This window comes from Gallinula chloropus (assembly GCF_964237585.1).
Source record: "Gallinula chloropus genome assembly, chromosome: Z".
Taxonomy (NCBI): domain Eukaryota; kingdom Metazoa; phylum Chordata; class Aves; order Gruiformes; family Rallidae; genus Gallinula; species Gallinula chloropus.
In genome coordinates, this window is record NC_140089.1 from 63,145,401 (window position 1) to 63,173,163 (window position 27,763).

General features: G+C 40.5%; 2 protein-coding genes across 4 annotated transcripts in view; one reads left to right on the plus strand and one right to left on the minus strand.

The window, feature by feature from the left end:
* The window catches only part of IQGAP2 (IQ motif containing GTPase activating protein 2), a gene marked incomplete at its 5' end in the record, with an annotated part of 129,988 nt that overhangs the window by 69,390 nt on the left and 32,835 nt on the right, over positions 1-27,763 (plus strand). The window contains 11 exons of one of the 3 annotated variants that reach the window (XM_084278644.1): positions 4,597-4,664; positions 5,028-5,141; positions 7,807-7,988; positions 8,621-8,708; positions 9,246-9,409; positions 9,920-10,007; positions 12,405-12,568; positions 13,103-13,263; positions 14,707-14,831; positions 16,836-16,999; positions 25,149-25,239. In XM_084278644.1, coding sequence (XP_084134770.1) covers positions 4,597-4,664; positions 5,028-5,141; positions 7,807-7,988; positions 8,621-8,708; positions 9,246-9,409; positions 9,920-10,007; positions 12,405-12,568; positions 13,103-13,263; positions 14,707-14,831; positions 16,836-16,999; positions 25,149-25,239 — 1,409 coding nt within the window. The remainder of the gene's footprint in view (positions 1-4,596; positions 4,665-5,027; positions 5,142-7,806; positions 7,989-8,620; positions 8,709-9,245; positions 9,410-9,919; positions 10,008-12,404; positions 12,569-13,102; positions 13,264-14,706; positions 14,832-16,835; positions 17,000-25,148; positions 25,240-27,763) is intronic. The other 2 variants (XM_084278645.1, XM_084278646.1) reach the window with 2 other exon arrangements.
* Positions 20,291-23,244, minus strand: F2RL2 (coagulation factor II thrombin receptor like 2; the record flags this gene model as incomplete). Its single annotated transcript, XM_084277910.1, has 2 exons — positions 23,020-23,244; positions 20,291-21,384 (listed from the first exon to the last, which is right to left on the minus strand). Exons 1-2 carry the CDS (start codon positions 23,075-23,077, stop codon positions 20,291-20,293), a joined length of 1,152 nt encoding a protein of 383 aa, XP_084134036.1. The 5' UTR covers positions 23,078-23,244.

Genomic DNA, 27,763 nt, shown 5'->3' on the forward strand with positions numbered 1-27,763 from the left:
TGGGGGACAGTCGGGTTCTGGGACAGCTCTGGGTGGCACGTCCTGAGTTGTGGGTTTGGTGAGAAACTGCATTGTGTATCAACAGCTTCATGTATTTTTTTGCTCTAAAGTCCTATTAGCATTGTTATATTTTATCTTTCTGCTATTTTAGTAAACTATCCTTATCCCAGCCCACGGGGTTTTGGTTTCTTGGTTTTGGGGTTATTTGCCCCTTCCTTTTCCCTTCCCTTGCTGCCAGCCCCCCCCCTTCTCCCCTTCCTCTTTTCCCTTAAAGATCAGGCAACTGTGTGGTTCTCGGCTCTCAGCCAGGGTAAAACCACGACAGCCCCAAACTCTCTTCTACTCTTAATGGTGTTTGAAGACACATCAGCTGCTCCAGGTTTATAGGTCATAAACTATCTGATATATGCTTTAATTGAATTTTTTAAGGTCTCTGAAATTATGTGCCTTCTTTGCATTCTATGTGTACTCACTGACAATAAGTAAGACATATCACCAAATTTAAGCATGTATCTTTCAAATGTGTTTTGAAGCTGAGTCCTGCTACTTTTTTTGGTCATCTTTGACAAGTACTGCCACTTGAAATTAAGCCTGCTGTAATAATAACAGTATCACCAGGACTGTTTGAAGGTAGTTCTCACCTAAAACTCTATAGTGCAGTCAGTTCTGTCAGGAGAATCATGTGTAAGCTTGAAGTGATTTCCTGACTTGGATGCATGGACCTCTAATGTTAACTAGCCCAGTGTGACATGGTAGGCTGCATGCTCCTCAGGCCCTGGTATGGGCTGGCTCACATGTTTTTCGGGAGATTGAAGAACACAATGATCCTTTCTGATAAAGCTTTCCTCTACACACGAGGAAGCAAGTATCAGCTGTGGATTTAAATGCTATATGAACAGTAAGCCCATCAGTTACATACCTTAAGATCTGCCTAGTAATTGCAGTGGCAGTAACTCTTTCCCTATTGAACTGATCTATGCACTGGTTTGACTGTTGGTAGAGGTTTTCTCCATCTTTAAAGTCCCAGGACTTATGCAGGTGTCAGAATTAGCCTGTGCTGTCATAGATTCCAATCCTGAGTTTCCACTGTTTAAACTAATTTTGCTTGCTGCACATCATTACAAAGCTGTAACTCTGTACTTGCAAGATGTTATTTCAGAAATGGACTTCCTATCACTGAAGAGGAATAGGCCTGCAGTGCTTTCACTTACGATGCTTTCCCATGAAAGTATAGGTCCTTGTCCCTGCATGCTGTGCAGGATATATCAGAATCATAGAAAGAATTGTTGTTTATTTCTATGACACTTCCTAAAATGCATGCTCTAAATCCTTCACTGGAGTCTTGCAAATCAAACTCCTGTTTCAGTGTTGAACGGCACACAGGCTACACTGAAGGCAGCCTTGGAGCAACAAAATTACAGACAGGGCGCTTTCTTGGCCATTAACATTCCCAGTTGGGTTGGCATCAGAGGAACACTGGGCTGCAGGTGTCCAGTTCCTGTTCCCCTTCCACTGTTTACTGACCTGCTGGCCTTTGTCCCACTGGCTTCCATGTTGTGTATCCCACATGCTCTACTCTCTGAGCTTGTCTTTTCCAGGGAATTAGCACAAGTTTCATCAACCCTGGAGGAGTCCCTGTCCCTGTTGGGTTTGGGGTCCAGCACCACAGCATCTAGAAACATCAAATCCATCAGGTTTTTCCACCTTTGCAGCTGTAGCATGTGCACATGTCCACTATATGACCATTGAGTCACCATTAGGTTTAAATGCTAAATTTTAATGCTTCTTCAAGCACAGGCTAAAATTTTAAAGGCTTATAACTTGGGAAAATTAAGTGCTTTCTCGAAGAGGTGAAGGGCTGACCTACTTTCTGTTACCTTACCAAGTCATTACTCTGAAGCTGCATAATTCTTGAGCTGTGAATTTAACACAGCATGTTTTCTTATTCTTGGAAATCTTGAAGTCATCACTAGCTGAGATTTTTTCTCTGTTCATTCATGCACAGTGCATATAATGTAAGTGCTTAAAATTGATAAGATTATTTTTAACTGCCCCTTTAAGAAGCATGAAACAGCATTAATTAAAGGCTGTTCAATTATTAGGAGCTCAATAGGAGCAAAAAACTCCATCTGTCCAAAGGGTCTGCTTGACATAAGAAATGTTAACACTTTATAGGATAAATTTTTTGTTTATTTGGGTTTTGCTGATCTTTGTGCTTCCAGAGGGGCTGCAGATAGACAATGATTCTAAAAAAAATGGTTTAAATGTATTATTAGCATACATCCTGGATCAAGCCTGATATGAAGACCACTGCACTTACAGTATGCAGAACAACTTGCACTGTCAAATGCAGCACTGGTCTGGCCAGGAAGGAGTGACTTAGTAAATAATTTCTAGGCTTGTGTTGAATATAATTACCCTCTTGCTTTTCTCCTGTTGAAACATCAATACTTAAAGCCTGACTTGAAAAATACAAAGGCATATGTCTCATTTCTTGCAATTTTTCTTGTGAAAACCAATTTGAATTTGTTCCTGGACTAAATAAGGCTAAGAGCTGCTTCATTTAAATTAAGAGTGATTCTTGCTCATACATTAGCTGTGCCACTGAGAGATTTTCTTCACCCTTAAAAAAATTAGTGTTCATATCACCTCTGCAAGCAGATCACTGCTACATCCCAGACAAACTACCCTACCCCTCTGAAGCTGGGTCACTTAAACCTGCTGTTTTCCTAGGAAGCAGGGGAATAACAAATGTCATATATATATAAAAAAAAGCTATTTGCATATATATAGTATTTTTTACAGCGTGTTATACATAAGCTAAGCACAAAATAATCCCCAGTGAGCTCTCTGCCTTGAAGCAAAACGGGGGTTTGTGTGGGCACAATGCACTTCACCTGGGAACTGCCCTTTCCCTGCCCCCGATGCCTCATAACCAGCCTGCTTAACCCCAGGACCCCCATGCTCTTGATTTCATGTCGGTTGCCCGAGGTTCAGGTTACACTACGAGTATTAAGCCGTTTCCAGTGCGGTGATGCCTTAGCAGGAAGAGGAAGAGCCCGCCCGTCCCTTGCAAGCGGTACATGTTCAGCACCACCTGGTGGTACCTGCAGGCTTATCAAAGCCTCACGTCTCCATATCTTCCTGGGACTGCTCAGCAGCGAAACCGGCAGCCCCTGGAGTCCATACCACCTCTTCTTTCTCGGTCTTTCTATTATGGTGACGCCCCCCACCCCATGGTGACACCCACCCCCCCACCCCCCCCCCCCCCAAAAAGCCAGCATAGCTCCAAGATGCTTTCTGATCTCCTCCATAACTGCTTGTGTGACACCCTTCAGCCCTGACTGTGTCCCTGTCTCAGAGTAAAATCTCTTTAAACCTTTAAATCTCACAAGCAAAGACTGGCAGGCAGATCAGGGTAATGCAGGCACCTGGTTCACGACTATAGTCACATAGGTTTCTTTCTGCTACAGCTCACTTGCATTTAAGGCTGCATTCCAAGAGGAGAATGGCAGCAGCAGTTGAAAGACCTACATGAGATGTGATGTGTCCATCCAGGTCACGATAGGGCAGAGGAGTAGCTGTGGTAGCACAGGAGATGAAATGCTGGTTCTGTGTGCTTGGAATTGAACGTGATGGCTACAAACACTTGCTTTGAAATATCATCCTGCAATTTGCTAATGGCACAAAAGCCCCAACAGCAAAACAAAAGGGAAACATGCCCCTCTAGAAGCAAAAGCACCGAGCCACAATGCACATGTGTAATGAATGGAGTTGGGGTGAATTAATTTTTAAAAAAAGTAAATTAACCCTTTTCAAGGATTTACATCTTGTTCTTAAAATATACATTTTTTTGATCCTTGCTTGCAGAAACCCACTTTTTTATTGAATTTTGCTAATAATTACAGAAAAAACAGTCTTCTGCAGACAAATACATGCCTTGTTCGAAAGATACTGAGAAAATATAGATGTACTTAGTTGTTTTTTTCAGATAGAAGCCCAGAGCTCTAGGAATAAAAAGAATAGACATTTTTCCTGCATGTTGAGACAAAAATGTTTAGCACTTTAATTGATCTTTCTTCATTTTCCAAAAGCTAAAGAGCTAATGAGACAGATAATTAGAGGCAGGCTTGCCACAAAGGTCCTTGCTCCTCTACAGTTAGTAAGAAGGGTGTCAGTGACTTGTGTGTAATCAGCTATTAACTACAGGGATGCAATAACACAGAACATAGATACAAAGCTATAAGCTCTTCTAAAGGGTGTTCACCTCTTGATTTTCTTCCCAAAACTAGCTTTTGAATTTCTTTAATTGTCTTCTGCTGAGGTTTTCTACTTGTTTATATATCCCCTGTTATCTGAGATACACTGATAGTGCTTCTCTTAAATGCTGCTCTGAAACTTCAAGTCAAAGACTTAAATTTCTGTAAGACCTAAAAATACAGCATAAAGAACACTGTAGGGTTAATGTATTCTGTATAAGCCCATCAAATATAAGGGCTAAAGGACAAGCTTCGCAAAAGTGTTTTTTTCTTTTGCATAGTAAGCAAACACCTCAGCCATATGCAGGACTTTAAACTCCAGTTTTCTTCTTTGCAGTTTATATCTGTTCAAACTAGGATTAGCACCACAGATCCAGGACCTACTGGGAAAAGTAGACTTCACAGGTAATAAACTGCTTATCTAATAATACATTAGCTGGTTTCTTTACCCAGTAAATCTGCTAACATTGTACATATTTTCTATTATGGTCTTTGTCCTCCCACAAAGTTGTTCTGAACGCATCCTAATTAAATAGGTGGGAGACTGCCAGTTTTAATGAATGTCCATCTCTGAAGGATGGAAGGGAGTGAATTTGCATGGAATATCTGTCATGTCTTAGATTCCTTCAAAATGGGGAGGAAAAAGTGCTAAGAAACCCTGGTCACAAGGACTTTTGAAAACATTGCTCCCATGTTTTCAGTATGGCAATTTCACAATGCAATTCTTATGCTTTTGTTCTGATAATATTTCTCTTCATATGTGAACAGAGGAAGAAATCAGCAACATGAGAAAGGAACTAGAGAAGTACGGTATACAGATGCCATCTTTCAGTAAAATTGGTGGGATTCTGGCCAGTGAATTATCAGTGGATGAAGCTGCATGTAAGTGTGGATCTTGTTCTATTTTCTACTGGATAATCTGACAGAACACTTAACAAAATATTTTTCTGTAGTTTAGTTCATCTGTTTTGCCATCTCTTAATAAATAACAAGGAAAGCAAGCAAGTTTTTCTATCACACTGTGCCATTGTTACAAGACTCCCTTGCAATTTTGCGGTCTGTTTTTTGAGCATCTGCACTGAACAACAAGTGCTACAAGAAGCAAAGATTTCTTACAGGCTTTTGCACAGGTTTAAATTTTGGTACCTGTGCTTCTCTAGAATGACAAATTGAGCTCTGTACTGTAGGGCATATAACACAGACAGTCACAGGAACAAGGTGTTTTCTCTTTGCCTCCCTCCCATGCATGCCCTCCTGCAGTTTTCCTCAGACACTTTTGTGATGATGAAGCATGGTTCCAGGTATACAACTGTCGTGTACTGTCATGTATACAAGGAGGAACCACTTGCCTGCACCAGCAGCTTCTCTGTCTGACCACTGGCATGTGACTCACAGTATGGTAAAATCCTGCTGGAGGGTATTCCTGCTGGGGTAACTGAAATAAGCTTTTCCTTTTTTAGTGAACTGCTGCACAGGTATGGTCCTCTTGAGTGTGTCCTGAATAGCTTCCACTCAAAACCAAGATTCAGCGATGTTTTGCTGCCCAAGTCTATCTGTCTAAATATTTTTCTCCATTTCCCTTGTGTTGTGGAATGAAGTAATGTATTTTTAAAAGACAAACAGAAAAATTGCTTGAACTTAAACAATATGAAATTGTGTCCACTTATAATCCACACTTGAGCTCTAGTTATTTTGTTGAAATTCCTAGCCTCTTTCATAAGAGTGAACTGAAGAAGGCAAAGGCTCACTTGAGTATGTTAAATGTCACAGTGAATCATTGATAAAAACCACCAACAGTACCACAGACTGTATGTGGCACATTGGGAGGAATGAAAGTTGCATTAAGTTCCACTGCAACTTCACTACACCTTGAAAAAGAGCATAACTGAAACAAGGTGCTTCAGGGTGTGCTTAGTGTGATGAAATTTCCAGACCTTAAAACATGCTTCCTCACATTGATTTGCATTGTCTGGCTTGTGTATTCTGGAGCATCCCACATGCTTAGTACGTGCATGTTTCTGCAAAGCTAGCTCTTAAAATACTGCCCCTCTGGAAGTGGGGGTTATTTGTCTCCTTTTTTAGCAATTTTTCAGAGATTTAATGGCTACCAAGCGCTTCTCCAGGACCTTCCTTTCTTCATTGAAGATGAAAGGACTGCAACTTCCTTCTCTGAAAGCTTATTTTAGTGTGTGTAGGATTTCCTTGAACTTCTGAAGCTTTTTCAGTCTTCCATACAGAAGCAGGGTTTCCTGAGGCTGGTTTTGTCCCTCTGGTCAAGGCGTGTGTTGTAGATAACACACCCTGCCACAGAACAGGAAACATCTGCTATGGGAACCCTCACACACTAGTGAGCTTTGTTGATCCTGATGAAGGAAAGGGTTTACTGCCCTGCTTTCGAAGTGGATAATAGATAATAGAATAAGGAAAGCACTTGTATTATCCCCCATACATGTCATTAGTTCCATGAAAGTAAATCCTAGGCAAGCTGTAGAGGTGTTAAATGGAAAGCTGCTGCGTTCTTCCTTTGAGATAAGATCTAGGTAAACATTTATCAGGAATTACATTTTATATAGTAATGTCTGTAAAAAAATCTGAGATGAACATGCCATCGGACAGTTGTTGGGGTTTTTGTGGCATGAAGGTCCAGTGAGATCATACCCTTAATGAGAATCCTTTATGTAGATTGATCAAGTGTGTAGACTGGCCAAGTGTGAGCAGGGATTACCTGGGAAGGCTGTGTCAACCATTACTCCACACCTCATTCAGCTGCAAGTGGTTTTGATTTTGTATTTTCATGTACATTTGCTGTATAGATAAGATCATTTCTGACTCTTAAAAATCTCAGAGTCAAGCACTTGTTTAGTAGTTGAAGTTTTCTTGCTTTCTCAAAGGAAATTTTGACACTTAAGCTGGCCAGTGGCTATACTGAGGCCTATGACACTTTTGTCCCCCTTCTCCTGTGCAATAATGTTTTGGAAACCCTACGAAGCCCTTTGGGTGGTGTTCTCCCTGTTTCACATTTGCTGTTCTGTGGCTTGGAAAGTGACAAAAGTAGAGACCATTGTATCACTGTCTAGTTCCTCATCTGCTTACAGTGATCCTCGGTAAGGAAAGGAGCCAGTTCATCCCAGGCAGGTGTACAGGCTTTAAATGTATTGTGCAGGGCTGTACTCTGCCTGGGGAGTCTTCACTAGGCTTGCTGGAGGACAATTTTCATGGACTTTGAATTTCCCTCTATTCCTGTTGTGTCTTTCAGATATAGCTAATTTAGCCAAAGTTTTCATGTATCTCTGTCAGTAAACTAGTTACCCCTATCTGGGAGAAGGGTGCACACTGAACAGGCAGCAATGTGCCACCTTTGAGAAATCATTGTGTGCTTTTGTTGCTGTGGTCTATGGGAAATATTAGGAGTGGGATGTTGGAGGAGGAGGAACATGTGAGCAGTTGAACATGTATTAAACACTCATTTTGAATAAATCAGAAGAACCAGTGACAGTTTTGAATATGCTTTGCTTCCTGAAATTTAAGATTGTGCTTTTAATTTTAGTGCATGCTGCGGTAATAGCAATCAACGAAGCTATTGACAAGGGAATAGCTGAGCAAACCATTGTAACTCTGAGGAACCCAAATGCAATGTTGCTAAATGTGGATGAGGAACTTGCGGTTGACTATCAGAATGAACTCTTTGAAGCTAAACGGAGAAAAGAATCAAATGCAAGACTTAAGGTAATGGTATTGTATTAGCACTCCTAGTATGTATGTTGCTTCTCATAGTATTGCTGTTCTAAAATTTTTTTTAAAAAATTACTGCAATTAGAGGGAAAAACTCCAAACACTCTTAGGCTAAATATTATAATAGTGGTAATACAACCTGACAGATAGTTTTGTAAGAATTTGGTAAATATGAGCACAATGCAGCTTAACTTTGACCAAAGGATAGAATACTGGAAGACTAAACAAAAAAGATTGTTTTTTTCTCCAACTGCTTTAGAAAAACAATCTGTTTAACAAGTTGTGAAAAAACACTACTTTTTTTGAGGATAAACTATAACCTCTGCCACAGATCTTTAAAGTAAAATTTTTACTTGGCGTGGGTTTTTTACATGAGAGGTAATGCTTTTCTCTAGTTGAAAAATACTAGACTACATTTACATGTCTATCTTACAGAAAGTGGAAAATGCTTTGAATATTGCTCAGACAGTTACCATGAGGTGCTAATTTAATCAGTTCATGTGGCTTGCAAATTATTTTACAAATATGTTCAGCGACTATTTCAGCTGATGCAGTTTTAATGACTCCTGTTAACAGCTTTCCTCTCTGCAAAGCTTTTGTGTGTAATAGCAACAATTTTGTTTCCTTAGAATGGCACAATCTCTGAAGAAGAGAGAGATGTCTATGAGGAGCTCCTGACACAAACTGAGATTCAAGGCAATATCAATAAGATAAACAGTAAGCCATTCTGGATCCTAATGGAAGTGTGCACATAATCCATGGTCTCCCAGATTCCAGCGGAATGCGACCTGAATCCACACAAACAAAATATTTCTGTGTGACCTTGTAAAACGTTCAGAAATAGCTAATATCCGTCTACAACAGTTCCTTCTTGCTGTTCCTTCTCTACTAAACTTTCGGGGGGCTAATGTCTGTTCTTGTGGGTTTTTGTGTATTTCTCAGCTCAGAATCAAATCATTCATTGCCTGCTCTGTTTCCTTATGTTTGGATTCCTTCTGTGTGCAGAATACTGTAAATTTTGACCCCCTCTTTTATATAGAGCTCCAGTTAGCTGTGGGTGAACTACTCCCAGATAGGCTTGCACAGAGCCAGAGATGCCCTTTGCAGGATTGCTCCTGAAGTAGATTATCCTCTGCTGGATAAAGATTGCCACTCCTAGCTGGCTTTTAAAAAGCAAGGAGCTGACAGCAATGGACTTTTTTTTTTTTTACACAAAGACTTATTTGCTGTTTATGAGCATTGTTTCCATTTCAGTTCATATAGCTCTAGTCCAAGTGAATGAGGCTATTGACCGGCAAGATGAAATGGCACTGATGGCAGGTTTGAACCGTCCTGCTCTAAGCCTACTTGAAGTTCTGCCACAAAATTCCTCGTGGTACCTATTGCAATTGTGTGATTCTAAAGAACAGAAAATGCAGGTAATTGAACGGAGCAGATACTACACATCAATTTGCATTTTTTTAGCTGACTTGAATTCAGAGATAAATTGCTTTTAGTCTGCCTTCAGCATTACTTGTGGAACAGCTTTATAAAGGTTTTCAAATAATCGATGTACTAATTGGCACCAAAGTAGCTGCATTTGCTCTAAAGAGCATGATGCCCTTAGTAACCACTTATAAGATGTAAGAATAAAATTTGAGATAAAGCATGCAGCCTTTAATACTAACTTTGCTTTGAAAATGAGTTGTGACTTGAGTACAACAAAAATGTAATATTGAATCATTAACAGCAAATGAAAAAGGAGAAAATCCATCTGTTAGAGTAAAACGAAAATCACGGGGAAATATTAATGCTGTGTTTACTGTGACATTGTATTTGGTGCACAGGGTATAGTACAATCAAATCCTAGGTGTGCCATCAAGGGATTCTATCCTTTATCTCCCATTGAACTTAGAAGCGTAATTAAATCTTTTTTTCTGATCTGTTAGATAGCAGGGCTTCCAAATATGCTCGACAAAAGTGAAATACAGAAAGAAGTTAGTGTTGCCAATGCGGAAGCTGAGGCTCACAAGCTTAGTGAGTAAATGTCTCAATACTCGTTTTTTTACAGTCACTGTTTAATTATGTTAAGCTTATTAATTGAATCCACAGTTTCTTGCATGTAAACAAGGTTTCTCAAGCTGAAACCATGTGTTGCATTTTACTTTTGTGACCGTGTCACGATTGCCTAGTCACCAATCTGTGCTGGACTGGATATACTCTTACCTAAGGTAGCTAACACCTTTTTTTTTTGATAAGCCACTGGTAAACACACTGGCTAAAGCTGACAACATTGTATGGCTTGGACTAATATTTATCAGTGTAGTATTAATCCTCACTTGGGAGCAATGACCAACTTTGTAGATTTAAAATAGTATGAACACATGGAAAAACACTTTACACTCACATCACAGGAAGAGTATTCTCACTTTGACACGCATACTCAAATTTAACGAGTTCTTAGCTTGCTAAGAATGTCACAAGACACAAGTTATGGTTTGGAAAAAATAATTTTTAAAAAAATAGTTAAGGGGGATCTAAATTTGCAGTGCATGTATTGCTGCTTTTGACTGGAAACCTCTTTGCTAGGAAGTTCAGCTCTGGTTAAACTGCTGTCATTTCGTGCTACATCTGGGCATGGCTTAGTGGCTGCTTTGTCTCTAGCATTATTTCCAATGCTTTGAATCCAGGCTGATTGCTTTTGTAACGTGACTTAAGGGCTGTACTGTGAGGTCAACTTAAGCCAGAGGTTTGACTTGCTACCTCAGATGTCTCAGATGTCAGTCTCTCTTAGATTTAGGCATGATAAGCAGTACTTTCTCTAAAATAGTTGCTCCTTGGCAAAAAGGAGGCAAGGAGGAAAAAAGTGATTAATTAAAACCACTAACCTTTTTGGTTGAAAAGGAAAGAATAGTGGGGTTTGCTACTGGTATGTGAACAATGCAAAGTATGTTTTGCAAGTTGCACACTCAGTTCCTGCGATAGAAATCAGTAGTGTAGTTACTGCCTACAGAGCCAGTCTAATCCATTTGTGGACTCTGACTCTTTTCCTCTTTGCTCTTTTTTTCTAACAAGTGTGAATGCTGTAGTTTTCGGAGCCTTTCCTTTTTCTAACCTCAGGAGTAGCGAATAGGGAGGGTCTTCAAGAACAACATGGCCTTGTATGACTATGCTTCAGAGTAATTGAGATGAGGTGAGGGGCTTTCTTAGCTGGGCCTGGTTATTCTGGAAGGTTTTCAAAGTCTGTATTGTGCAGTGAGATCTGAGTGTTGCTGCATATGTGAACTGTGGATGGTGTATGCTGTACAGTCTTGTATAGGCTTGAGCAGTCAGTGGTGACTAAAAACATTCCCTGGATGACAGGATTGAGAAAGGCCATAAGATAAGGCAGAGGAGATGGGGGTTATTTTGCTGATGGAAATGACGTTTGTTCTGCCACATAAGCTCTAACCTTCAAGGCTGTTTCCCTTTGCGTAAGACCAGGTCCCTTGTACAACGTGTTCCTGGGTGCGTCCTGGCCTCGGTTTCTTCAGAATTGGCTCCTCCAGGTGTGCAATTATGGTGGCTGTGACTAAGCTAAGGGGCGTTGTTAGGTTTCTGCAGCTGCCCAAGTGGGAAGTGCTTTTCAGCCTAATTGTGCTGGTGTTAAAACCTCTGCTGAAGTCAATTCAGCAAAACCAAAAAAAGGCAAGTTGTTTAAGTATCAAAAAGGGTTATGCTCACACACCTCTGGTGATCTGTTTAATCTTAAATTTGAGCTGTAGAGAAGGGGTCATTTCCAGAAGGCAGTGCTTGTGATGACTGATCTTCTACACTTAGACAAACAGGTGATGGCATGCAGAGGAAGTCCTGGAAGCTGCAGCATATGTTTTTCTATCAGTTCAGCTACTGAAAATTCCATCATGTATTTGGCTGATTTCTACCAGGCCTCCTGAAATGGACAATAAAAATATTGTTGGTGTTGCAGGACAGGCTTGTTCTAGCTTGGTGAGTAAGGTCCTGTCAAAAGGAGACGGCAAGGGAGGCAATGCAGAACAAAAAGAAAAGAGCATTTGGGGTGAAGCAAGACTGAAGTGCTGGAGCAGACATACCCGGCAGTACCTGCTGCAGGCAAACTCAGGAGGGATATTAGGTATTTTTCAGTGCTAGGATGGGATCAGCTCCTTGTTTTGGATTAATAGTAGAATAAACATTCTCTAATACCTCAAAATCCAGAAACTTTAATGTTCTCCAGTCAAGTATTTGCTGCATACCTTTGAATAGACACTGTTTCTACCACATTCAGTAGCTGTGTCTGAAGAATTGTTTTTTCCTGAATGACAGTAAATTGTATTCTTTGAAATAGAACTAATTGAACTAATTGTCATCTACATGGCATAAGGTGAAAAAGGCATATGAAAATTAATAGGCTTTTCTTTCCCTGCTGTTCTCTAGAACTTATAGCAGTTGACAGTATCAATACTGCAATTCGTAACTGTGATCCTAGTAAAACACTGGTTGCACTGATGAAACCGGAGGCGCAGCTGCCTGTTGTTCACTCATTTGCTGCTGCTATCTATCAGACTGAGCTGTTCAACCTCCAGCAACAGAGTGCTGTGGTAAGAGTGAAAAGCTTACGACCTGCTCACTGATGTTACATAGTCAAACCATGAAAAAGCACAAACATAGCATGTTGTTGTGTAAAATCAGACTTAATTCTCTTGCCATGGTGTTATGTATTGCATGAATGGTTTTTGTTGAATAGGGGATATTGAATCACAGAATTTGTTTCTTGACACAGTTTGCTCTGGCTGAGCTCTTGTGTTGCAACATATCAACTGATTTTTTTTAATTGTTGCATGCTCTTAATGAGGACTAACTCCATTATATTTGTCTTACCCTCATAGTAGGGGATTACTTTTTTTATGTAAGATCACCATAGATGGGACAGGGGCAAAAGGAAAGTCTGAAGGGATGTGTAGTAAGCACAGTAAGTGCTACGCACCAGTGTTATGTTAATCTGACATGTCTCTGACTAGGAAACTTGCTAGGCTTTATAAATCAAGTCCATCTCCTTGATGGTATCTAGACAGTGTAACTCAAATTCGTTACACTACTTAGCTTCCTGACTGTGGTACATTATTGTCCTACAGAACTACTTGGCACATGATGAACTGTCTATTGCAGTAGAAATGTTGTCAGCTGTTGTGTTGCTAAACCAGGCCTTGGAAAATAAGGACATCATAATGATAAAGAATCATCTCAGAAACCCATGCATTGGCTTCAATAATGTGGAAGAGGAAAACTTTCAACGGTAAAGGTTTATTTTGTCTTGTCTGTATGAGACTTGGCAACTTCTGCAAAAGGATAAGTAGGCTATCCTGTGTTGTCACTATGAAGTTGAAAGACCTGCAAGATAAACATCTGTGTTATAAGACAATAAGGGCTAATGTGACAATTGCTGAACTAGTTGTGTATCTGTAAGTATAAGCAATCTCACAACCTCAGATGTTTGAGGGCAGAGGATGTGTGAGGTGCAGTGAAAATATCCTTGGAAAGCAAACATTAAGATCTGGCAAGAATTTTTGCAGACACTAAAACATGAACCAGTTGTAGCTGGAAACTGTTAATTAGTGACCTCTCTGCAATACTGCTAGAAGATCTTTGGAATGAGGTAGTGTTTCATGCCTTAAGGTCCAGGAGGTCCCTTAAAACACAGCTTGAGAATTTCAAAGGTCTGAAAAAATACAGCACAGTCCTGCTTGCTAAAAAGCTGAGTGCTATACTGTGGTACATGTGCATGTTCAACACTAAATTATAGCCTTGGCTCTGCTGCCAGCTGCTTGTACTGCCACATGCCTGACACGTCACAGCCATGCGCTGCTACCTCTTCTGTGTGTCTGCAAAAACACTGGGCAGCACTTTGTGTGAGACCTGAGACCTCAGTGCGTGGGGGAGAGTGTAGGGGCATGGATTGGTTCTTGCATTTGTCACAGGTGGAAACCTCTGTGGGCTGTGCAAAGGTGTTACTGTGCAAAAAGGACAGCAGTGGCTGAAGATCTTTGCCACGCTGCCAGGGAACACGAATCCGAGAGCTGCCCTTGCTAGGAGTCTCAAAAGCCATGAGAGAGAAAGTCGGGATAGTAGTAAGAGTCCAATGTTTTGGTTAGAGGGAGCAGAATGCCATAGGGTTGAGCAAAATGTTACTTGGCCTCTGGTAATGTGAGATGATGCATGTGAGCAAGAGAGGCAACACTGTACATACACAGAAACTGGCCCAAAAGTGGCTGAATGCAGCGTTTCAGGCTGGTGCTACTGTGACATGATCTTTAGATTAAGCTGCCAGTGAATACACAGAAGGAGCATGGAGGTGGGTGGGAGGTGCCACTGCCTGATGATAGGGCAGAAATTCTGGTCTTTGTCTTGAGGTAGCCAGAAGCTAACCATAGTTTCTCCCAAACTTACCTGTAGTGCCATACAGCAAAGTGTATGTCCAGTGTGTGTATTACCATCACTCCAAGTTTGTCAAGAAAAGTGCTTTGAATTAGTGTGCAGGGCCATTTTTTCAGATGCTGGAATGCATGCGTAGAACCAGAGAGATAGCTTGCATGTCTGAATTTCTGGCAAGAGATGAGTTTGTCTGAAATTTATTCATTAAAAAAATAGTACTAGTACTAAATAATGGATGACACATCTGACCAATTATTTACAGCAGTTTTATATGAAATACACTTATGTATTTTATATCTTCTTATAGTTATGCTGATACACTATTGTCTATTAAGTCAGAGGCTTCATCTCAAGGCCAAGATTATTTAAGCTGGAATGATATCCAGAACTGCATTGACATGGTTAATATGCAAATTCAAGAAGAAAATGAAAGTAAGTAATTCTTCCTCTACATCACCTGCGGAGATGGTAGTCTGGTCCTCAGTACACAAATTTCTGTGTCTTGTACACACACTGTCCAAGAGAAGAGTGTAAAATAACTTTGAATGCCCACTGGACTTTAAATGCCCTTGAAGTATTCCTGGCTATGTTTTGGCTTGCTGAAGGATGGTGTAAGGCAGTGTGCCTTCTGCAGTGTTGCAAATGCTGTGGTTCTGGCCACTTGGCAGTGTTGTTCAGTATTCGCATTGGATGCTCTTGATCTGGGGAATAGGGAAAGTGTGGTGCTCAAGACAGGAAGAAGTTACAGGAGGTGTCCTATGAAAGAGTGGTTTAATGTCAAATGATTTCCAAGCCCCTTAATTTTCACAAGGGGAGTTCATAAGAAGTTATGCAGTGCAATTGCCTCTCCTGCTCTCCTTTTAGGTAACATGATTTCCTATCAGAGAATAGGTTCTTACGCCTACTCTTTCTAATATAAATGGATTTTTGAAGTTGAATGTAACTGCATTGCCCTAAAAGGGTGGTAAGTTAAATGTGATAGCTGATCATTTGGGCTTCAAAAATGCTAAAGGACTAAGTTTCTTCACTGGATATGAAAGTATTAATGTTTTTTTCATTTTACTAAAGTTTAAAGCTCTCAAATTATTCCTGATTTACTGGAGCAAGGAAAGGAGAGGGCAGCTTGCAGTCTGCTTGCCATTTAGAAAGTGGTCTGGAATACAATTTGAGAGGGTTCATAAGGCAAAGCTGTTTCCAGGGTGGCACTGATGTGTTGTACGCCCTTCTCACACTGTCGTGTGTGCAACTGTCCCACACTGGCAAGAGAAGCTTTACATTACGGAAGTACTAAAAATGGATTGATGCTTCCTAAATCAAGCCAGGTGGTTGCTGTGGACCCTTGTGGCTTGGTCACTGTGTGCTCTCTGTCAGGGTGGGATGCTGAGCAGTTAATTTGACTGAAGTAATCACTTTTTTGTTTGAATCTCTGCAGTCACAGGCCTTGAGAATGGTGCTCTTACATTAGGAGAGCCAGTCTTTAGTACTAAAATAGCTGTTCATGTTTTCAGTGACATTGGATTCTGCTTGGGGATGACTATTTGGGGCACAATATAGAGGAGAAAGAAGGTTAGTCTCTGTTTCCTTAAGCAAACCCACACGTCTTTGGCAGCACCCTAGAAAAATTGCTCATTCCCAAAGTCTCAGGAGGGCATGGATCCATCACTCCACCAGCTGGGCTGCAGTAGGTCTACTGGTGAGAGATGATCTACTGCTGGAAGGGAGGCCATCCCTCACAGATGATGGGGAAGCCTGTGACTTGTGCTTTTCTGGGGTGGCTTTAGGGAGAAAGTACCCTGAGCAGCATGTTTTGGCACTAGAGGAAGGAAGAAATAGGTTTTTAAAAGATTGAACTGGTCTGAAGAAAATAAGTTAGCAATTTTATGGGGCTGTGTTACTTGCTGACTGAAGTCCTGAGCATCACTGGTCTTGAACAATCAAGTGATTTCTCTTAAGGTCAATGTTATCAGGCTGGTTGTTTAAGGTAAACTTTAAAGAAATGATGTTAAGTTGCTATGTAATGCTGCAGCTGGGAGGTCAGTGTACATGTACTTTTCAGATTCAGGGTTTCAAGTAATCCAGTCTGTGTAAGTTTTTCAGCACTGTGTAGGTGAACATGTTCAGATGTGATACATAGTTTTTCCTTAAGTTTCATGTAGATACTCCTGCACCAAATGTAGGGAAGGCTGTTTTCCCTTTTTTTATTTTTGTGGAGAGGTAGATCTGGATGAATCAATAATTGTGTCAGAAGGAAAAACTGTACAACTGAATAGTGTCACAATACCTGTGCTAAATTTTCAAATCAGCTGCTGTTGCTGCCTCTGCTTATTGTTACTTGATTTTTCTCTTCTTCATGTTACTGCTGTGTTTGTACCTGATATCAGACAATACACATGTTTCTCTGATGACTTTGTCTCTAATAACTTTTCCATTTCATAGGAATCATTGCAATTGGTCACATTAATGAAGCAATTGACCAAGGAAATCCTGAGAAAACTCTAGAAGCCCTGCTGTTGCCTACAGCCAAGCTGCAAGATGTGAGACCAGTAAATGCAAAGCATTATCAGGATGTTCTGCACCATGCCAAAGCACAGAAATGCAAGGTAGAGATTTAATTTCTTGCTATTTGTCAGAACTGACATGCCATGTCTTTTCATTTAGACATGTATCTCTGAACTGTTTCTACCAATACTTGGATCAGCTGTGGCAACGAAGTCATAAATAAGCCAAACCCAACAAACTGGCACTAAAATTTTTTCACTAAGAATTATTCTGACTCACAAAAGGGATTATTTCTCAGTGTATTTATGTGAAGGCATGCATGCCACTGCTGACTTGAAGTAACCTTGCTTATTTTTAGTTTTGCTACGTTGCTGTAGCTCTTGTAAAATATGGGCAGCAGTGGCCCTGATGTAATTATGAAAGGATCTAGTTAATAGTCTGTGTCAGGCAAGTGATGACAATGCGGATGGGAACTGAGGTTTTTTTGCCAGAAAAGATGTCATTGTCATGCTGAAGGAGATACTGTGTTTCTTAAACTTCCAGGAACTACTTTGAGGACCCTCAGTTACTTAAATCTGGTGTTTTATAATGGACTTTTGTACGTATTTCTATTCTGGCTTTACCTAGCTACAGCAAGCTGTCTTGTTTGTGCCTTCAGTTTAAACTTATCTCAGCAGGATATTGTTATCTGCTTCCCCAAAAGCAGTGCCCTGGTTAGCATCACAGCTCAGGGAAGCATAAACAAAGATCAGCCTAACAGCTTGCCGGATGTGACTGAACACAAGATTAGCTAAAGCTACTAATGCAGCAATTAAAATGGCCAGTGTTTGGAAAAACATGCTTAAATTCACATAATGCTTTCCTAAAGTAATATGGTCATCTGGAGAAAGTCTCTTAGCTTTGGCTTGTAGAAATATCTTCTGGCTATCTTGCCACCTCACCTGTGGTACCTGCTGTTAAACTGTGCTTCTACAACTCACTATCAGAGCTTTCAAAAGGTGTTTGCATATCTCAGTTCCTTGTTTCCTAGGTAAGAGCTGTTTTCACTGAGCCCTGGAATCTGAGAAGCCTCCCTCCTTGCCATGCATGCTGGGTAGGGTTTAATGCATGTTGAGTACTTTACCTCTCCTGGAAGGGCCGGAGTTAGTATTTGCATGCAGAGAGCATCCATGCGGGTATTAGCTGCACAGTGCTGCCCTGGGACATGCCAGACCTTCTTTGTGAGCCAAGATGTTCCTGAGACAGAGAGCTACAACCACCAATGTGTCTGCACACACAGCAGCGCTGCTCTGGCTCACTGTTCTCTCTGGGTGCAAACTTGCACCTACTCCTGTCCTAGTGTTGAGGTGCTGGTAGGGAGCAAATGGGTCTACAAGTTTCGCAACAAACATTACGCAGTCTCTTTGAAATCTTCTCATGCAAAAATTTGTGATGTTCCTAGAGACTTCTAATGGCCTGCCCCTGGGTATTTTGGTTTTGCAGTCCTTTCACAACTGCTAAAAATATGTCATGTAAACAGAAGGTCCCAAAATAAATTCTCAGATGCATTAACCCAACTTACTCTGTGCTGCTGGTCAATCACATCATTCTTTAGATGAGGATATGATTTAGATTGAACTTTCCTTTAAAAAAACCTCAGAATTTAAAAGACAATGCTATGCTTATAGCTTGCCTAACCCTCACTTTTTCTGTTTGTAAAGCAGTGTTTAGCATGTGCATTGTGTTTAGCTTGAGTGAGCTGTGGTGTAATGAAATATTTGCTTTACAAGGATCAGATAGGTCTGCCAGTGAACTTCCTGTGTTCCCCAGAGTCTGGAAAAACATATGGGTCAAACCTGCTCACTTATTCTAACCAGTTTGCTGTAATGTCCCTGTAGCTGTCGTGACTTTTGGGGAAGTAGAGTCTGCACCCAGATCTCCCAATACCTGTTAACAGTCTTAATCTCAGATCACACCTACTTTTTCCTTGCTTGAAACTGAAAAATGCAAAGCTGGAATGTATTTATTTTTGTAACCTTAAACCACAGCATCTAACAGTTCTCAAGACTATTTCAAGGAGAAACCCTGTACTTGAGGAGTGTATTATGGGTACCTGAAAAGTTAAACAGATGGGATAAACTCTGAAATGCTTCCTGTGTTATTTTATTTTTTGATAGGCGCACACAGGTTTTACAGTTAGGTTCATCTATATGTATATTTACAATAGTTGTATAACATCTGGAATATTTTTAAGTTATCTTAAAATTCTGTTCTTGTGCATATCGAGAGAATGGTGTGATTAAAACCTAACATAAATTATGGCCCAGAAGAAATTGAAGAGGGGAGGGCTTACTTGGCTGCAAATTCCTTGAAGGCATTTGTCAGTGCAAATAACTTCAGTACAGTTTTTACAATGCTACTATCAAACTGATGTAAAATACTAGTTTCCGTGAGGCAGTTACAAATACAAAAGCCAATCACTGAGGTAATTTTGTAGGAACTTATTACACTCAGCATATGTGTAGCTTTTGAGTTTCTGTAAACATAAAAGCTGACCCTTTGCTTTATTAGCACTATCAATCATAACTAGCTCCAGTATTTGTAACACTGTAGGCATTTCCTGTGAGGATGTGGCAATATAGAATACTACAAAACAGCCTCCTTGTTTTGCTTACCCAGCAAGAATAACACATGCCTGGATTCACACTGATATGGCTAGCTCCCAGCAATCCTCCTGGGTCTTAGAGGAGTGCAGTCGCTGATGAAGTAGAACAACAAGTCTCTGGTGGAAAGCTGGTTAAGCAGCCTTGTAGGTGATGCTGCTTTGGAAGTGTCTACTTCTGTAGACTGTTCCTTTCACCTAGCCTGTAGACTTACTGCTCCTTTCACCCAAAGGAACTCTGGCTCTCAATTTCTAGGGCAGTATTTGCTCTTGACTACGTGACCAGAAGCTTCTGAACAGCTTAAAAACATGTAAAAACTAGTTCTACTTATTCCCACTCCTACAGGGCTAAAAGCCTCTAGCAGTGATTGTGGGCTGAGAGCTACTTTGAAGTATCTGGAAACCCTGAATGGGCCTAAAATTGTTGTTTGGATATTGATTCCTTCTCTGATGTTCAGTGACTGATATTCTGGTTTCTTCCATGAAAGTAATTTCTCAGAAGGAAATGGAGGGGTGGAGCCACTTCCCTGATTCTAGGTCCAACAGATGTTGCAATACATGTGGTAAAATTATGGAGCTGGGGAAGTGTGTTTCTGAAAATACGCTGTGTACAGTTTGGGATAGGAAGTAAATTTTACTGACATTCTGGGGCTTCTTTAAACTTCAATTTCTTAAATTTAAGCTGTTGCACCTGATGTTTATGGCTGTCTGGGTTAATACTATTCGAAATCTTAATTCCAATAACAGAGAACTACATTCCTTTTTCCCTGGATATTTTAACCATTGTTAGATAAATATTGGATTGACTTCTAATTTTTGACATCAGAAAATAAAGAAATGGATCAAGGCAGCTGTTTAAGCTGCTGAGGGATAAAGCAATTAGATAAAAAGAATACAACCCATCTGTGTTGTAATAGTAATAGTTGATGTGATGGATAATAAGGATAATATTGCTTGGCACAAAGCAAATGGCAAAGATAGTAAGGATCAAAAGACTGACTTTAACATACCAGAACCATTCACGAGTCTTGAGTGTCCGTATAATTGAGACATAGCAGAAAACAATAGTTGCGAGGGGTATTAAAAACCCAAAGATAGCTAATGAAACATAGTAGTAGAACTGGAAGGAAGATACTGTTTCACAGGCATTGTGCACATCATGGCAGGTATGTATCCCCAGTTGTTTCACATAGTAGCTTTGCTGCATTATGCAAAGTGGGAGCATGTACAAGAAGACGATAGTCCACACGGTAGCACAGACCGCGATGGCGTAGGCACGCTTTGGCAGGCTCTTGTAGGTGAAAGGGTGAACAATGGCCACGTAGCGGCTGACGCTGATGCATGTGAGCAGCAGGATAGAGCAGTACATGTTGCCATAAAACACCGCAGTGGTAGTTCGACACATCATTTCCCCAAACACCCAGTTGTTCCCGTTGATGTGGTACGCTATTTTGAAGGGCAGCATGATGCAAAAGAGCAGGTCTGAAACTGCCAAGTTGGTGTAGAGGATGGCAGTGCAGACGGACCGAATCCTGAAAAGCAGCATCCACAAAATGATGGCGTTAGATGGTACACCCAATAAAACGGCACTGAGGTAGACGGCGGGTATCAGCCTTGTGCTCAGAGAACTGGTCAGGTACTCCAGTGTGGTGTTGTTCACTTCCATTAATGTGGAGTCATTTGACTTTTTCGAAGAGCATTTGTGTTCTCTGATATGGATGGTTGTTGTCTCCCCTTCTATAGCATAAGGAGGGATGTAATCATAGTCGCTTGCTGATATTCCACGGAAAGTCTTGATGAGAGACACTGTTTTTATTGCAGAGCTGTTCAGTGAAAATTCTGAGGCTTAAGAAAAAAATAAAGCTGTTTAAAAGGGCAGACTACTGGATTAGCAATATAATTCACCTTCAGGTACAGTGAAAAAGAAACCTATCTGTGTGAAAAGTATTAAATGTTTAAATTATTTCAAAATTTTTGTCACCTCAGACCCAATCTTGAAAATTTAGCACAAATCTAGTGTTGGTTAAGCTGCTCTTTCTGCATTTTGCGTGTTTTAGGTAATATCTGGCAGAAAATTAAACACTTGTGTAATATTTATAACCTTTAGAGAGTTTTTCCCAGTAATGGCAATGTTGGCATTTCATCATATAAGCAGCAGCCTTGGTCTGATCAGAACTTCAGAAGCAGCAGTACTATCCTTGTCACTTCATGGATAAAAAGCTAGACTGCAAAAGATGCAAAAAGCACCCTCTTTGCCTACCATGTGCTGAAACTTTCAAATGCAGAAAATTGAAATAACCTTTAAATTTTTTGGTCTCCTGTATCAAATTCTTGTTATTCTTCATCTTCTGTCTAAAGCAAAGTGGATTTTTTTCAGCTGCTTATACATGAGGAGGGGCAGTTAGTCTTGAACTGGAAACAAATGCTTGGGCTGATACAAGATTAAATTTATTCCTAAATGAATAAAACTCTTCATGGAGCAAGAAAATTCTCAGTGAGTCAGTATCACTAGAATGTGGCCAAAACCATTGATGCCACTGTTATTAATGCCAGTTTCTCAGCCTTTTGTAGGGAACTTTGTAGGGGAATTGACATTTCCAGGTGAAGCAAAAATGTGTTTAAAATACTTTCTAAAACCATGTGTTGCAAAATAGATTTTACTGAATAAATAGCTGCATAGTTACTTTTGTCATTTAGGAATTTCTTAGCTGTGTATAATGCAAAAGACAGTGTAAAGCTTACATCATGCATCTTGAAACTGGAATTCAGAAGCAAACTGAATTTTTGATGAAAACCTGTGGGATTTTTCTTTTTGTCCTTACATATTGGAATAAAATATGAAAAAACAGTTTTATCAATGCTCACTGGCAGACTTACAAAATAATGTTTTGAAATTACAGATTGCAGCCTTCCTTATTTTTCTGCATGGTTAATACAGAAAATTCATTTTAGACACTCGTAAAGCACACATATGCATGCGCATCTATATATCTTTATTGCTTATATATATCTAAAAAGTAGCTTTTAAACATAATATTGGTTTGAAAACAGCTTTAATTCTAGTGAGGGGAAAAAAATCTGGGATTATTGTTTGATCATTTCCTTCAGTTATTTTTGTCACAATCACTATCTGAGCGTTTCCTTCTCGTAGCACCATCTGAAGCTGTAATTCTGCTGAATGTTTTAAAGCAGAACAGAACGCTACAGGTTTAACATTATCACATTGTTACAGAAATACTAGAGAGAATATATATCTACAGTAAGCTCAGAAAGATCTCTTAGAGTTCCTTATAGAGGGGGCGGGGGAGTAGGCTTCACTGAAATGGAAGAATAAAAATCTGCCTTAAGTGGGGACTTCCTAGAGTACAGTTTTCTGTAATGATGCGTGTGGGACCCATTTAAGCTGGAAAAGCGCCAACGTTATCAAAAAGCCTGTGTTACTGTCTGTAATACAAAATAGATATAGAAAGGGGGACTCACCTGTTGTGAAAAGGCTGGAGGCAAGAGAGAGGAGTCCAGTGAAAACAAGTATCTTCATTGTAATGTGTGAAATCCAGCTAGCCAGATGACAGTGCTGTTCTAGTTCATCTCAAAAGGGGTTTTGAGGGGGAAGTTTTTTCCCCTCTGTAAGGGGCTAAAGGATGATTGATCTGTCTTCCAGAAGCATCCTGTAGGCATGAGGTTTATGGTAAGGAGCTAGTTTGTTCTTTGTCTACTACAGCAAGAGGGTGTGACGTATCCAAATATGCACACATGACTCAGTTTCAGCCTCTGCCCAACACAGAGATAAAATTGCTTTACAGCAGCAATTTAACTCCTAATTTACCACAGGCTTGAAACTGATGGGGGGGGTGGTCCTACTGGAATTTACACATGCAGATATTTAGGGCAAAACATGTTTCCTGGAAAATTGACGTGTGTGTTTAGTAAATACTCAAGGGTCCATCTGCAGACGGAAATAACATGTTGCTGAACTTTGTACCCTTCTTGAGGAAGAAACCAGCCTTGCAGAAGAGCGTGGTGATCTCAGTTTAGCAAATGAAAAGGTGAAAGCAAGCCACACGTACAAACGTGCCTTCAGGAAAACTGCTCTGCTTTGCCTTCTGCCTCCCTGCCCGCTGTTAGCTGTCTCTGCTCTTTCAATCCAGCCCTCCAAAGCCTGCTGCCTCAAAAACCTTTCCCCTGTTTCCATCTCCTGGGTTTTTTGAGCGTTTCCTTTTTCTCTGTCTGGCTTTTCCCCCCCTTTTTTAAAATTTTAATGACAATTAACAACAGCTAGCTTCAGCAAACAATATTAGCCCAAGTACTGGTCTTGCTTCCAACCTAGCAGCGAGACTCAGCATAAGCTGTACTTGGCTCCAGAGCCATGTTTGCGTCAGTGACCAGCTTTTAGACATTAAATACAAGAACAAAGTGAGGAATTCCTTGCAGTTTCTCAACCCTTTTCTCAAAGTTGTTGGGTCTAGTTTGGGATTTTAGTACACACTCTCGAGTGTTAATTCTGGCTTTCCTGCTAGAAAAACTTGCAGTGTGTGTCCCCTGTTATGCTAGAGCTGTACACAACTTGATTTTATTTAGATACTCTGCTTCCTTTTTTATATCTATGACGCAAAATAAAGACTTTGCCTTTAGGGGTTTTTACCCTGTTTCACTTTGTAATTTCTGCTGATAACAGATTTATTGGACTTCTGGCCTGGAGTTGGGTGTAAAACCAGGCTTTGCAAAGCTTTTTCTTTGTCTACGCTGTTTTAGCTTGAGAATTTATAGGAATTTTTTCCCCTGAAATGTTTGTGCATACACACTCCTAGATCTTTATCAAACAGTACATTCCAGTTTTTCACATCATTAGTCCTTCACAGACCTGGCACTCCTATTTCCTCTTCAGAATGAATTTTGTTCCCCCACCTACGGTTTAGATTTTAAATGTCGCTTTAGCCCCAAACCTGTATCTTCCCAGCTGAAATGCTCTTTTGTCTGAACCTGGGCAGCCAGAACAGGGGTTGGTTGATTTAGTGGGGGTGTTGAGCCCACTTCCCCATGCTTTGTATTTGAGCTTGCATTTTATGCAGCTAGCCTATGGGAAGAGTGAGTCTTGCTCTGCTGCTTAATTCCTGAAATGTTTACCCCCTGAGCTAAGTAATCATTACTAAACCTGAGCTGTCTTTCTATGTCAGTTTTTGCTGTTATTTTCTAACATGGCGTGTGCTCAGGTGTAGGTGTGGAACCTTTTCCAAATAAGGAATTTTGAAAGAAAGCCAACTTCCTGCAGTCTCCTCTTTGAGCTCTTTATGCTACTGTCACAGTGCTGCCTGATAATGTATGGCTTTATTTAATGCTGAGATTACTTTGGAAATGAAAAAACTACTAGCTTGATGGACGGTGTCTTCTATACATAAAAAATTTTCAGAGATTTGTATTTAAACAAGAGTGTATTCAAGTCAGTAAACAGAATGTGAATGTGTTGTATTGCTGGTTTTTAAACAGTTGAATTCTTCTTATTGTTCAAGGGCTTCACAAGAGGAGATTGTATACCAGAGCTCTACCAGTATGTTCGGACAACTTTTGTTATAATTCAATTTTTTCAAGGCTTTTCTCTGTCCTTTTTCCAGGAAACCCAAGATGAGTCAGCGCTTCTGTGGCTGGATGAAATTCAGAAAGGAATCAGTGATGCCAATAGCCATATAAAAGAACTGTCAATCTGTAAGCATTAACCTGCATCTTCATGGCTCACTCATTCAGTTTTTCAAGACTAAGGAAAAGATTGCCTAATTTTTCCACTTCAGGGAAGTGTGGCAGCCCTCTAAATATCATAAAAGGAAATGAATGCGTGACTTTTGTCATGCTGTGATTAGGGTGACTTAGATCTCCAGAGCTGGTGGTGTTTATCTGAAGTGGTAATCTTTAAGGCTTAAATAATGTAGTGGATTTGGTTACATGGGTTAAATTATCAACCTAGATTTCTAGTGTCAGTGTATCTTCATATAGCTGGCAAAGCAGAAGTATATATGAATGAGGAGGGATATACTGTTCAGGAGCTTATTTTGCTTGTGTAATACTAAAATCTTGATGAGTGTCATGACAGCAAATTCTTATATGGTTACAATCTTACTTATTCCTATTTCATTATAATGCTGTTATTAAGGGCTAACAAATAAAAACGAGGAGCATGTTAACTTGAAAAGTAGTGCCAAAAGAGCACTCTGGCTTTTTGGAGAAGTGTATGCTTGCTCTTCCAGTCTGCAAAGATGAGGAAATCTGTAGGAAAAATGCCAAAGCTTATCCTGTCAGAGCATTGCGTGTTGGATGCCCTCAGCATCTTCTGTAAAAGTTTGGATTGAATTTAATAATCTTAGAAAAATACTCATTGTACATCACAAATGTTAGGGTAGCTGGGTGTACAGGGCACATCAAAGAGCATCGTGGCATCCCTGCTGGTTCCTGCCTGTGGCCCACACAGACCAACCATGGATGTTAGCTTGTCATGAGTATTGGTTCACCTTCTGCTTGACTTGGCTTTGGGTGAGTCAGGGTCACCTTCTTTTGCACCCTAAGAGCTTGTGAATACAACTGCTGAAGTCAGTGCATTCCTGCAGCACTGCATTCAGCCCTCTTAGCACAGCGCGGCAGCCTGTTTGCTTAGAGCCAGGCTGTGTGTCAGTACTTAGTGCTTGGGAAGCTGTGGGTGGGAGGAAGCGAAGGCAGCTAGCTGTTAGTCGTCTATGCCTGTTACAGAGACACTGAGGTTAATGCTATTGTTACTTCATAATTGATGTAATCAGTCAGTACAGTCTTAATGTAACCGGTCAGATACACTGAAGATACTTGAAGCATTTTCATAGGTCATGCATCTGCAGAGAAGATCTTGTGTTGCCTGAGACAGGCGCAGACACACACACATATGTTGTCCAAGCAGAGCTCACGTACTCCAGAGTGCCAACACCTTCTGTTGCAGACAAAACCAAACTTCTCTCAATGCTACCCAGAGGCATGTGGGAACCTATGAGTCCAGAGAACAAGGAAATTAACAGCTTATAAACAGATTATAATTAAAGCTGAAGAGTGATTTGAAAATTGTCCAAAGTTGTGTCCAGTGGTGTAAGAGCATTAAGAATACATCTCACAATTGGCCTGCAGAAATTGGCACAGAATTATCCAGTACCATATGGTGTTGCTGATGATGGGTTGCTGCTCTATCCACTAGCTGGATGTTGTAGTAAAATGTCTTCATATAAACTGTAGCAAACAGTTTTTCACAACCAAGTATGATCGTCACTAGGGCTGTTTTAACAAGTCCTTTGCAGAAATAACCACTATCCCCTGTACTCTGCCCCCCGGGCTCAAAGGAAGCAGTGTCAGCACAACACATTCTTTAGAAGAGCTATAAGGAGTTGCAGTTAAACTGAGATGCAGAGCTTCCCCCCAGCACAGAACCAGATACTTCCTACAACAAACACATCCTGTCTCAGGAAGTTAGCATGTCGTGTTCATGTAGACTAAACTTTAAGTTCAGCTTGATCACAAGTTGGAAATAGACTTGTAGTTTTGAAAGGCATACAACTCCCCACATCCCACTCTAAAACTTTTGCAAGGCATGAAACACTTAATTTTCAGTAACAAGTTTGGTTTTGAGATTGCTGCAGTAATAGCAATAAGAGGGTACTGACAGCTGTGCCAGAAGTCTTGATTCCTTCCAAACTAAATTTTATGCCTCATAAATATTAAATACTACAATATAAAAATTGTAAGGAGTTTTTACAGACTGTCTTTCCCATCAGTCAAGGACTCTGTCTTGTATCTTCATTTAGGAAGACATTAGCACTTCCTAATCCTTTGCAGTGTTTGCAGTACAGTTTGCGTCACTTTGAACAGATTCAAGAAGTGAAGCAACCATTGTACTCCTTATCTGAGTGGAGGCCAGAGTGAGACTGGCCAAACATCAGCTGTATAGCCTTCAGGAATAGACACCAATACTGACGTTAGGCTTGCACAGGAACAGGCTATCAGTCAAAGCAGGATCTGTCATGAGTCTCTGTTATAGGAAAAATCTGATCTTTGGCCCTGCTGAGAGTTTAGGCTTATCACACCAGTCAGCTGTGTCCTTGTATACCACTGCTGTTTGAAGGGAGTGTGGGTGTAGAAAGGGGTTGATCTGGTACTGGCATCCCAGCTGCTGGAGGACTGGAGCCCACATCCCTCCTGCAGCTGGGGATGGCTAAGCTCTGTT